Source organism: Phoxinus phoxinus, assembly GCF_949152265.1.
Source record: "Phoxinus phoxinus genome assembly, chromosome: 1".
NCBI lineage: Eukaryota > Metazoa > Chordata > Actinopteri > Cypriniformes > Leuciscidae > Phoxinus > Phoxinus phoxinus.
In genome coordinates this window covers 39682116-39694094 of record NC_136876.1, presented here as the reverse complement: position 1 = coordinate 39694094, position 11979 = coordinate 39682116, and the positions used below count along the sequence as shown (strand labels likewise).

Genomic DNA, 11979 nt, shown 5'->3' with positions numbered 1-11979 from the left:
GTTCTACCAGCCCGCATAATTAAACCTACAGCAGCTCCCTGGAGGGCTACAGAGTGCTCTAGTTGTGAATGTAGGTTCAGTGTTTTGGTCGTTCCGCTGTTCATCTCACTGAGAGCAGCCTGTGTTTACACCCTCCCCTGCTAAAACTGGCAGTCCTGAGAGCTGACGTCGACAGAAGCCATGGACCACAGCCAGTAAATCACACCATGCAGCTACTAATAAATATCCTATTAAAAACTGCCTCCAACCAGAGGATCTAACGGTATCGGTAATCAAAACCTCAAATACTGCTACAAATTTAGGCGTATCTCAATGCAGTCAAACAAAGATGGAATATGTGCATTTGAAGATGAACAGCATATATTGCACACTAGGAATACTTAAGTTGCATGCATAAGCAGTTTTATTCATTGGCACTTTTTAACTAGACAAGCATGCACATTTTTCACAACTATTTGGCCACACTGATAGACAGAACATACATTGACACACATCTTGTCATACACATTCTGTCACACGTGGTAATAAGGCAAAGTGACAACCAACCTCACATTCTCTCTCTCTCTCTCTCTCTCTCTTGCACTCTTTCTCTCACCAGGCAATCATTAACCGAATTTGAGATTAGAAAACCACATGATTTGGGGTTTGTGAACTTACAAACTCTTATCACTTGTCTCCAATTGGCTTTTTACTTTTTAAATAAAAATGTGTGAAAACGATAAAGAATAAATCACAAAGACCAGAGGGAAAAAAAAAAGACAAATTGAATTGGCTTACAAATTTCTGCTTCACTTGCAGCATCAAATTTCAATTTCTTTATTAACTAAAATATTTTAAATATACCAGGGATGGGCAAATTCGGTCCTGGTCCTGGAGGGCCACTGTCCTGTACAGTTTAGCTCCAACCCTCCAACAGAACTAGCTTTCTAGAACTATAGCTATCTAGTATTTATTCAAGTGTGTTTGATTGGAGCTAAACTCTGCAGGACAGTGTCCCTTCCTGGACCAAATTTGCCCATCTGAAATATACCTGAAATATACAGTACCATCATCATTAGATACCAACTGTCCCTAGAGCTGCCAACATCGTCACAATGAACTGATACCATATCAGACTAAAGTGCAGTCACATTTACTGTTGCTTGGCAAAATATCATGGTTGAAATCCAATCATTCTACTAGGAATCCAAGCATCATGGAGTTATTAATTAGCCATGCTGACTAACAGAAAGATGCTTGGTTTGAAAGTGGCTTCTGTGTGAGCAGTGCTTCATACATATCAATGCTACACACGACAACAAAACAGTTATTTGACCTGTTCACTCAAAGGTTCTTTAGGGAACCAAAAAATGGTTATTCTATGGCATCGCTGGGAAAATCCCGTTTTGAAACCTTTATTTTTAAGAGTGCAGATCAGTCCAAATCAAGACCCTCTGAGATGAAGCTCTTGGAGCGGCAGATTGCAGCTGAGCATGGGTCATCTCATCCACCCACTTCTGAGTCTTCAAGGCTCTGGGTTTCTTTGAAAGACAAACTCAGACTTTTTGTATTCATGGCCTCGTATGCGTAAGTGAATCATACCGAGTCCTTGAGCGGAGAAAAACAACAGAAAGCAAAGTCTGTTTTAACAGCTCAACTCTATTGACACCTTCGGGAATTAGAGTAATTACAAAAACAGATATTTCTGAAGAACAAACAAGCACACAGCTAGTTCGGGAGAACCTGCACAGCTCGCCTGTCATGGCATTTTGGGAAGCTTGCCATCCTTTCCCCACTAACGTGTTGTTGAAGACAGCGGCATCCACGCAGTTATGCAACACCTCCCACGACAGGCCGAGCAGCTCCGAACCTCCCACGTTCATTCAGCGAGCTCCAACACGACCATGGGCTTCCAGCTGAAGAAAACATTACAAGGCTTATGACGTGTTTTGTTGGTTTAACATTTTATCTCATATATTGTAAAACAATGCTCGTAAAAACAGGTTACACATTACCAAAATGAATGAGTCACTGAAAATATCCATGCAATGCAAACACTGGTTAAAGATTAAACAAACAATAATTCATTCTAGATATGAATATTGATTATATAGTTAATGTCGGGTTTTATCGTCTAGTTTAATGTTTAAGCTGGTATAAGATGTTGATGCAGGGCCTCAGAGGACAAGTCATCTGGGTTAACAGATACACTTTACATTGTAGATAATGAGCTGTGGTTTTTAGTACAAAAACTAAATGATAAGGATCGCTTGTCAGTTGTGCATGAATAAAATTTTGACTCTTACTCGTATTTCTAATTGACTGTCCTCTATTCATCTTATCATCTTATATTGCAGAATATATATATATATATATATGTAGTATATAGCACCTTCAACATTTCTCACATTAACACATTTATTCGCTATGGTTTAGAAAATGGTAATAAAATATGACAAGAACTCAGTTATCATATCACTTGATATTTCACTGGTTTTAGCCATCCTTCAAGACTGTCTCACAAATGAATTAGGTTGAATATCTGTCAGTTGTTAAATGTAAGTACACAATGCGATAATACCAATGTAAGACAACCAATTACCAAGCAATGTTGTTCAGTATGTGGTGTAAAAAGGGCGCATTAGCAATTAAAGAAAAAACACTTCAGCAAAACATGGTCAGGTCAAAATGTCTACCGGTAAATAATTTTCTGTCCCAAACTTTGATAAATTTTACTAGTCCACTGTATAAAGAATTTTTGGGTATTATATGTCACAGTTTACTTTATTTTGCTATCCTCACTTACATCAATTAACTATAGTGTCCTGCACCCACAAGTAAAAAATATCAAAAATTATATCTGGTGTCTGAATAATTTTTGGTTATACTGTATATATAATTTTAATGCATTTTCCAAAACACACATGGATGGATGGATGGATGGATGGATGTCCTCTTTGTTTTTCTACTCTAACTTCTGAAATACAAGGAAAATGTATGTGGAGAAAAAAAGTCTGATCATGAAACGGACATCTGGTCAGTCTAATGAGGTTCATTAATTAAATACAGCAGTGAATCTGATCTTTGCAAGTAAACCTGTGAGAGGCCTAAAGTCAAAGCCCTTACTTCTTTGCAAAACAAATTAAACAGTGTGTCAGCAAGCTAGTTGCAGCAGTGCTGTGTTTGGTTCTTGTGGGATTGGGAACGTCTCCCATCTGCACCAGGAAGTCTTCACACAACATCACCAGCCACTGCCACAGTATCACTGTCACAAAAAGGAAGGAATACTGCTATCTGAGCCTCTGCATTACTGAAACCAGGTCAGCTTGATGTCGCAAAAGTATTTCAAAGTAAATTATTAAAAGAGAAATCTCGTGTAAGGATTCACTCTCTAATATTGCACATCTGACAACTGTTTTGGATTCAAATTGTTATAGAAATAGATACGGCGTATAAAAATTATACAAACTGTGCTTGGTCGCTGTACATGTTGGTCAGACAGTTTCTTCCTGGGCACTGTTTGGCTAGAATGTAGAATTGATATGCTGTAAATCTAGTTATGCGAGCAGCGAGACAAAAGCATAGTTTGAAGCTCCAGAAAAAGAAAATTCCGAAATGAATGTTTGAGCAAGTACATATCCAGCCAGTGTTCAAAACTATCTGCGTGCCTTAGCTCGATTCAAAACAGTAAGCTTGTAATAATGTTTTTAATTCCAGTGGTGGTGGATTTCCGCGGGAAATTCAAGCATGTCTTTGCGTCATAGCCTACGTTACATGTACACATAAAGAAGGTATTGCGTGTGAGGATGTTGGAGGTGGAGATTTAGGCCTTTTCTCATAGCACTTGATATAATTAAACTTAACAATTTGATGGGAGATCCAGAAAGGTTCAAACGACAATCACCAGTGGCAACTGGAGATTCACCCTATGTAAAACGCAAAAGACTTATTCCGACAATATCGGAAAAGTCACGCAATGCTGATGTTGTTAACATTACAATTTGAGAACAAATTATAATTTTGCACGATTTTACGTGATATGATAAGCGATTGTTAGATTTAGTCCGCGTGATTTACTGCAATGCTTTTTTCCTTAGTTGATCAGAACAAAAATGGATGTTTCTTACTTGTTCAGATGACATTTTCCGGTAAAAATGATTTTGTTGGTCATACTTCCAAAAAGTATGATCTGTGATTCCGAATGACAGCTCCACACGTTCTCCTCAAAACACTGGTTTCATCCGCGATGTCCCGTGTCGAGGCACAACTCACGTAAAGTTGATAATTCCGCGAATAGCCTACTGCAATTGCAGATTTCAAACAGAGATGGCGACAAAGCGGAAAAACTGTTAATGTAGACTGCAGCTTTAAATAGTAAATAGAATAGTATTTTTCATACGCTACGGTAATATACATACTATTTGAAAGTCTGTGGTCAATTGTAAAAATTGTAGGGTATAGTGTTGCTATCGATAACAGTGCAAGTATTTTTTTTCAACAACATTTGAATTTTATGATAACTGAATAAGTGCAAGTCACATTTATTCCACAAGGTGTCAATGTTTGATACACAATGATGAAGTGATATTTCACTCATAGTTTCCGCAGCCAGAAAACAAAAGAATAGGAAGTATCATCAGCAACACTTGAACACTTGCTCAGTGATTTACTGCAGAGCAAGAACTGAACGCAATCAAATATTAGTGCCACTGTCACTTGATGGTGGATCTGGTGAGGAAGCTGTCAGCGCTCAAAATATAGATTTTGAAGACATCTAAACCGATAGTTTTGAGAATATGTTTGAGATCGCGAATATGATCCAGATGCTGAATTAAATGAGCTCTGATGAGGACAGTGATGATGGTATAAAACATCCGATCAAACCGAACCCTTCCAAGCTCCAAAAAGTGACAAAATATGCTTTTTTTATTCTTCTGTAATTGTACTCTAATATGTATTATCGCGACATATTTAGTTAATTATATTAGCTGGGTTAAAGAAATTAATCATTTTATTTAGCATGGATGCATTAAATTAATCCAAAGTGACAGTAAAAGCAATTATATGTTACAAAAGATTCATAAATGCTGTTCTTTTGAACTTTTTCTTCAAAAATGGTTTCCAGAAAAATATGAAGCAGCACAACTGTTTTCAACACTGATAGTAGCTATTAAGAAATGTTTCATTAGAATGATTTCTGAAGGATCATGTGACACTGAAGACTGGAGTAATGATGCTGAAAATTCAGCTTTGCATCACAGGAATAAATCACATTTTACAGTATATTCAAATAGAAAACATTTTAAATTGTAATGTTTCACATTATTGCTGTTTTTACTGTATTTTCCAGCTAACACTTGACCATAACAACTAAGAGTTTCATAAACAATGAAAATCTATGTGATCCCCTTCAGTGACTAAGCACTTCCCATCATCCTCCATGCACTGTTTCAGCCCTCCACCTCCTTCAAGGACAGAGGCTGAGGTATTCCCAGCCTGTTGCTATCCTCTTCCCCCACGCAGCATTTGGTGATAAACGGTGGATGTAATGGTATCTTCTGCTGCCACCCTGAAGCCTGCACCTGCCTCAATATGCCGCAACTCATCTCTCTGACTCACTGAGTTGGCAAAGTCTTGGCAAAGCACTTAAAGCTTGACACCTACACACAGCCGCGAAGCCACGGCGGCAGATGAAGAAGCCCTCCGAGGCCTTTATTTTCCTGACCTCCCCTTAGACAATCACACCTGGGAACCACCCTTGTTTGTTCTGCGTTCTGAGGTGTTAAGGTGGTAGCTCATTTACACTTGGTGGTAGCATCTCGCAAGCAATGTTTTGAAATCCAATCGCTTCAATCATATTTTTAGGAAGTGTTAGTTATCCTGCAAAAGCAATAATCATAAATAAATGAATAAAAGTGCTGGTTTGTCCTGATTTCCATGTATTTCACAGGGAGCTTCGCTGTGTTTTTTTAGTTAACTCAATTTGACACCAATATATGCAAGGGAGGGTGACAAAATATACCGGCGAAAGTGAGGTTAGGTTAACTCATCTGCAAATCCCCTCCTTAATTCACTTTGCTTAAATTAACTAACTTAATAAGAGCACTAAATATAGATCCATGTTGCTTTATGGATTCAGAGGAGCCGTTACATGCTTAGACATCAATCTAACAGCCGTTCATCCTGAATCCAGCGGCACCTGTTTTTACGCTGAGTCTCAGCAACAACAACGATACTGCAAAACTTCGACCTTTTTGGGAGAATCCAAAACACATCCAAATTCACGTTCATAGGATACAAAACACATCGACTTGTTTTTCGCATAACAAACCTGGTCAAGATTAGGCGTTCTCTTTATGGAGGTTTAGTGAATGCTTGTGGTTTAGGGGCAACTATTGGTGAAACTGGAACTGACTGCTAGAAAAGAGAAACGTCTGTTTAAATAATTCCATTAAAAGCTCCTCTGTTCTCCTGAAAGAGCATGGCACGAGTCACAGTTCAATTCCCAGGAAATACATATACTGATATAATGCATACCTTGAAAATAAATGAGGAACTTAAGATTCATGACTAGAAGAATAAATGCTGATCCGACTGCTACACTATATGAGTCACAGCTATTTAGATTATGGAAACCCATTTATGAAATTATACATTCCTTGAGCAGTGAAAAAAGAAAAGATGATGCAATTTTAAGAGAGAAAATAAACGTAGACTTAGTTTAGAGCCTAATATTCAATTGGTAATGAGAGTAGAAAATAAGTAAATGTGCCAAATGAAGACTTGAATAAAAAGCTTAAGACCAAGAGTATCATTTCAAGCATTTTAATACAAACTTAATAAACTATCAGTCCCTCTTTACATGTAAGACACTGACTCCAAATACTTTGTTATACTATTTGTTTTTGTCAAGTATTGCACAATGTTGGTACAAAATTAATATACGATTACATTTTGTCCATAGTATAGCAAAAATCTTTGAACTCTTAACAGAAAATACAACTCTTGTTTTTACCCCCTCCCCCCCTCCCTCTCCCAACAAAAGCAAATATTTTTAAATCCCAACACAATGGAATATTCTGTACACATTCTTTAGAATAGTTGATGTTTTTAAAGATGGATTTCATTTTACAATTTCAATAAAAAAAAATATAACAAAAGCTGCTGCAGCCATCACAGATCACTGGAGTAGTAAAAAGATATAAATGCAATATGTCGTAGAAACAATATATACTCTGATATTTTACAAACTTTCTACTAAATTAATTATACAGTTAGAAAAAAGACCAAGAAATCCCTCATTCAGCATTCAGGCCAATCCTTGGAAAATTGGCTGCGTAGCTCTACCTTGAATACTATTAGAGGCCTTGATTTGTAGTTTTCGTCTTCATAAAGATATCTTAAAACAGTCAGTAAAAATAATTTTGTGCTTGGTTGGCAAAAGAAAACAACTTAAAAAAAACAGTATGAGTTTAGATAGCTAAGCTTGATTGTACAACAAGCTTAATCGTAAAAAGGATGACAAAAATACTCGAGGGAACAACATTGTTCACCCTCGGGCTCATCGTTTTTGACTTTTTCACTGGTACTTTACAGTTGAAGTGTTACTTTTCGATTTTCTTTTTTTCCATTTTTTTTTTTTTTTTTTTTTGAGGTTTTCCAAACGTCCTGCTTCCCGCCGCCCCATCACATATCTCTGGTCGTTAGTAGTATTCTCGTTTTCTAGTTGGCCATCACTGGCTGGAATTGCTGGTTAGAATACTGCATGTTGCTCAAGTTGAAATTCAGACTGTCCATGAGGGACTTCTCATTAAGGCCCCCATAGGCTGCAAACACATCGAAGGCATTATTGAACGGGAGAGGGCTGAGACTGAGGGACGTTTCCCCGGGGAACATTGCACTTGGGCTGCCCTGCCCCTGGAGATTGGGGAACACGAACTCCTTGGCGTTCGGAGACAGGGCAGAGGGCTTCTGCGCTTGACCGCCCAAGCCGACACCGTAGAGAGAATGCATCGATGTGGACATGACTTTCTGCTTCAGGAGGTTGTTTACATTCAGGCCCAGGTTGGTGGGGGAGTTTCTGGCCACCTTGTTGGCATTCCGCCCATTGCTTTTCATTTTCGTGGAGCCGAACTTAGTGGCGGCGAAGGTGGCAGTGGTAAAGGTTAATGGTTGCGTGGAACGGCGCAAGAAGGTGGGGCTGACCGCCGCCGACTGGCCGAACGGCGGGGACGGGGAACTGGAGGTTGGGGACATGCCTACAGGCTCACTAATGGGCATGAAGACCTGGGCCTCTGGGTTAAAGCTGTTCTTGATCTCCTTGTCCAACTCCAGTCCGTTCTCATTACTGTCATCCACATAGAGCACCTTGACGGGTCCCTTCTCCCCAATCTGATAAGACACCTCGAAAGGATCAATCCAGACACTGAGGTCCTGAGGCAGGTTGTTGCGGACATCCTCAATGTCCAACCCACTTTCTTTGGCTGCTTTCTCTACAACTGGGTCCACTTTCTCCCCGACATGTATACACCTGAATCCAGACCCTTTGTATGGCTTGTCCGGGTACCAGTGTCCCTCATATTTCTGTTTCAGCTGTCGCTCCAACTCCTCGCCGAAGATGTTGACACGTCGCCTGGGCAGCTTATTGTACAAGTAAGAAATGATGAAGTTGAGTGCTACTTGGATTTCAAGCTGCATAACTGCTGCGCCGCCCTGGAGTATCACCGTTGGCTGTTTGAATTCTCGTATTGTGTTGTAAGCCACCAGAGGGCAAGGCTCAGCTGGAGCCAGGCAAATAAACAGAAACTTGGGGAAAACGGTTCAAAACAAAGTGCTGTTGCAGAGGGAACGTCTCGGTCCACAAACGTCTGATCCGATTCCTAGAGAGAAGCACAAAAAAACAACTAGCGTGAATAACCCTGGCTTGTTATTTTCAGCTGGAAATAATACATTGGAACATGGTTCCATCTGTCAGTTTTCTTAATAAAGAGTTCATTAAAATAGCTTGAATGTTTTGAAAAAACAGCTTGCGCATTCATGTGCTCACAAGCAAGATTAGATTTTGCATATGCATACACAAACAATCCCAAAAAAAACACGCTTCAATGCACAGGTTGAATTTTCCACACAAGTTTAATTCAAGACACTGTAAGGGACACTAAGGTAATCCTATAAATGCAGTTTACCATGATAGGAAGGATGCACTGGGACTCGCGGAGCTGATAGTGTTATGTAATAGCCTATCTAACTTGCCCTGACTAGACCCTGCACAACTGTAACCAATCCACTGCTGTCGTCGTAATCGAACTTTATCTTTAGCATGCCATCCGTGTTTGTTAAATTGACGGTGTCGTGAGGAAATCAGACACAAGAATGCGAGACTTTAATAATTAAACCTGAACGTGTCACGAGGAGAAATATAAACCAGTCAGCACGCGCACGTAAGCGCACGACCGTCGATTAAGCAAATAAGGGGATGAATGAGCTCGAATCTTAAATCAAACGAATAAAATGGTCATATTAAGCGTTAGTTACCAAATAGAACATCAAAATATGTTTCGTTTGTACATTTAAAGCGAGCATAAGCCGTCAGAGATCGTATCGTCGCTCCCACCCAGTTCACAGGGTAAAGCGAGAGCGAGGACATAATGTACAGTTTGAAAACAGATATATCAGTAATGCATTAGGCATCATACAGGGTATACATCTAAGACAAGACAGCAGTATATGCTATATTCTGTGAAATACGAACTAGATATGCTGACAAATTGAATGTAGCCTATGTCATATTATATGGCGTTTGTTCGTTTGCATTTCTATGCAAATATCGTATATCTGTAACGTTAAGTGTAAGACGATGTTTTGCCATAGTTGGCAATTCCTCCCAGCTAAGTCTACAGCCCACGACTGACGCAGCAAGCTGCCTTCATTTAAATTCTCTTAAGGTTTCACTAAACTAACGTTATATTACCGAAAACGCGTTTGCAATGATCAACACTATTAGTGAGCACTTAAAAAAAACAAGACAAATCACAAACATAATGCAATAAATGAAACACTTACTTGAGTTTACAAAATGACGGTTTTCAGTAGATTTAACTAGTGCAAAATAGAAAAATTCTGATATAAATACTTTCTTCACATTAAGTTAAACATAAAGGTATTCCAGTTGGTAGACTTCTGAAATGTTTTTTTTTTCTTCTTATCTTGCTCCCAATTTTTTTGTAAGGTATTTGCAGTTTCACCTTCCCAATAAGCTCATCTCCACCCCCTCTATCTGGGTGTTTTACAATTTCGTCCCCTACTGCTGTCATCCGCCTCTATATATAGTTTTCCTCCGCCACGGGCACGCGGTGGGCGGTGATGCGGTTCCAAAGGTCACAACAATACGAACATCGAATCCACGCATGTGATTGGTCAGGCTTGAGCGAGAGGCGGGCTTTAGTACCAACGCCCCTCAAGCCCGTTGGCTCATTTTACCATCAATCAAAAAAGGGGTAGATTTAATGCACTTACGTTGAGCCCGTCATAAAGGCTCTTTGACGTCACGCGTTACCTAGTACCACAAAAAAGACAGGCTATTCATGGAGGTATCGTGTTTCATTTCCATGTTCATATTTCGCAAACATGACTGTTAAAGAGACATTTATGCCCCTAAGTAGATCAACTGACTGAATAAATATAAAGGCAAAGTAGTGAGCTGACATGGCAGAGGAGCAAAGCTTTGATACAACCTTAGCTAATTTGTTTATCACTGTTTGTATGAACAAACTGGGAAATGCTGCTATTGTCGAGGGGAAAATTGCATTCGAAATTTAATTTCATGAAATGTGACTACAGAAAACAAATGTGTTTTAGCCTAAGTAAAGAAGCACAATCAAGGCGATCGAGGTTTTCTTTTCCATTAAACCTGCATTTGAATACATTTCCACGTTAGCAATGTTTTGTTAGACGCATATCTAGTACACGCATAAAGATAGCCTTGTATTGCAAAAATGAATGTCAAAAAAGAAACTGGTTAATAAAACAATACAAAACCAACGTGGTAATGATTTTGTCACTGGTAGCAGGAGAATAAAATCTCTCGTGTGTTATTGGCTGCAGAACAGACAGCAGGTCCGCGTGAATGGCGTATGGTGCTGATTTCGTCATTTACGTCAGTGGATTTAAAGGGATAGTTCACCCAAAATTAAAATGTTGTGATTACTTGGGTTTGTCAAGATTTTCCAAAACCTGTATGAGTTTCTTTCTTCTGCTGAACACAAAATAAGATATTTTGAAGAATGTTGGTAACCAGACAGTTGACAACACCCATTGACTTCCATAGTAGGAAAAAAATAATCAAGTCAATGGGTGCCATGAATTGTCTGGTTACCAACATTCTTCAAAATATATACTTTTGTGTTCAACAGAAGAAAGAAATACAGGTTTGGAACAAGATGAGGGTGCGTAAATGATGATCAAATAAAAAAAATTTGGGTGAACTATCCCTTTAAACTAATTTAAATTATTAATGTGTACAATAAATTAAGATCAAAATTATTAATTTAATTTAAGCATAAAATGTAGACAACCAAATAGTCCATAATACAGATAACTATACACCACTGGTCATTTTTAACATTACATTAAAAAATTGTCTGAATTTTTTTTATTATTTTTTGGTTTATGCCAAATGCCAGGGGATATGATTGCATTAGAGACCAAACATAAGCAGATTCAGGCAGCATTTAGTGTTAAATTATTTTTATAAATCTTACTTGAAATAAGTGTAAGTTATCTTGATGCATCCCTGGTTGAAAAGCAATTATCTAAATGTAGATCCTTTAATAACAAATATTGTTATTCCTATTATTAATTATCAATTAGTTCTGATTACCTTCAGTCATTTGAATGCTTTTCTATCTGTGGACCTTTTAATGCAGTGTAACTAATTTGGTTGACGTCACCGTTAGCTCAAATAAGGATCACACATCACATTATTATCTGCCCGGGCAACCA

The 11979-nt window shown here is 38.5% G+C and overlaps 1 protein-coding gene and 1 long non-coding RNA gene across 5 annotated transcripts in view; both read right to left on the bottom strand.

The window, feature by feature from the left end:
• Window positions 1-382: 382 nt before the first annotated feature.
• Window positions 383-4270, bottom strand: LOC307007019. The gene is made up of 3 exons (XR_013799559.1): window positions 4107-4270; window positions 1723-1895; window positions 383-1587 (listed from the first exon to the last, which is right to left on the bottom strand). It is a non-coding gene; the product is annotated as an uncharacterized lncRNA (long non-coding RNA).
• A 2518-nt stretch (window positions 4271-6788) lies between these two features.
• tob1a (transducer of ERBB2, 1a) overlaps window positions 6789-11979 on the bottom strand; it is a 56551-nt gene continuing 51360 nt past the window's right edge. For 3 of the 4 annotated variants that reach the window (XM_079628549.1, XM_079628551.1, XM_079628550.1), the window contains one exon: window positions 6789-8858. In XM_079628549.1, coding sequence (XP_079484675.1) covers window positions 7702-8676 — 975 coding nt within the window. In that variant the 5' untranslated portion in view covers window positions 8677-8858 and the 3' untranslated portion in view covers window positions 6789-7701. Of the gene's footprint in view, window positions 8859-10041; window positions 10324-11979 lie in introns of those variants that run through there. The other variant, XM_079628548.1, reaches the window with a different exon arrangement.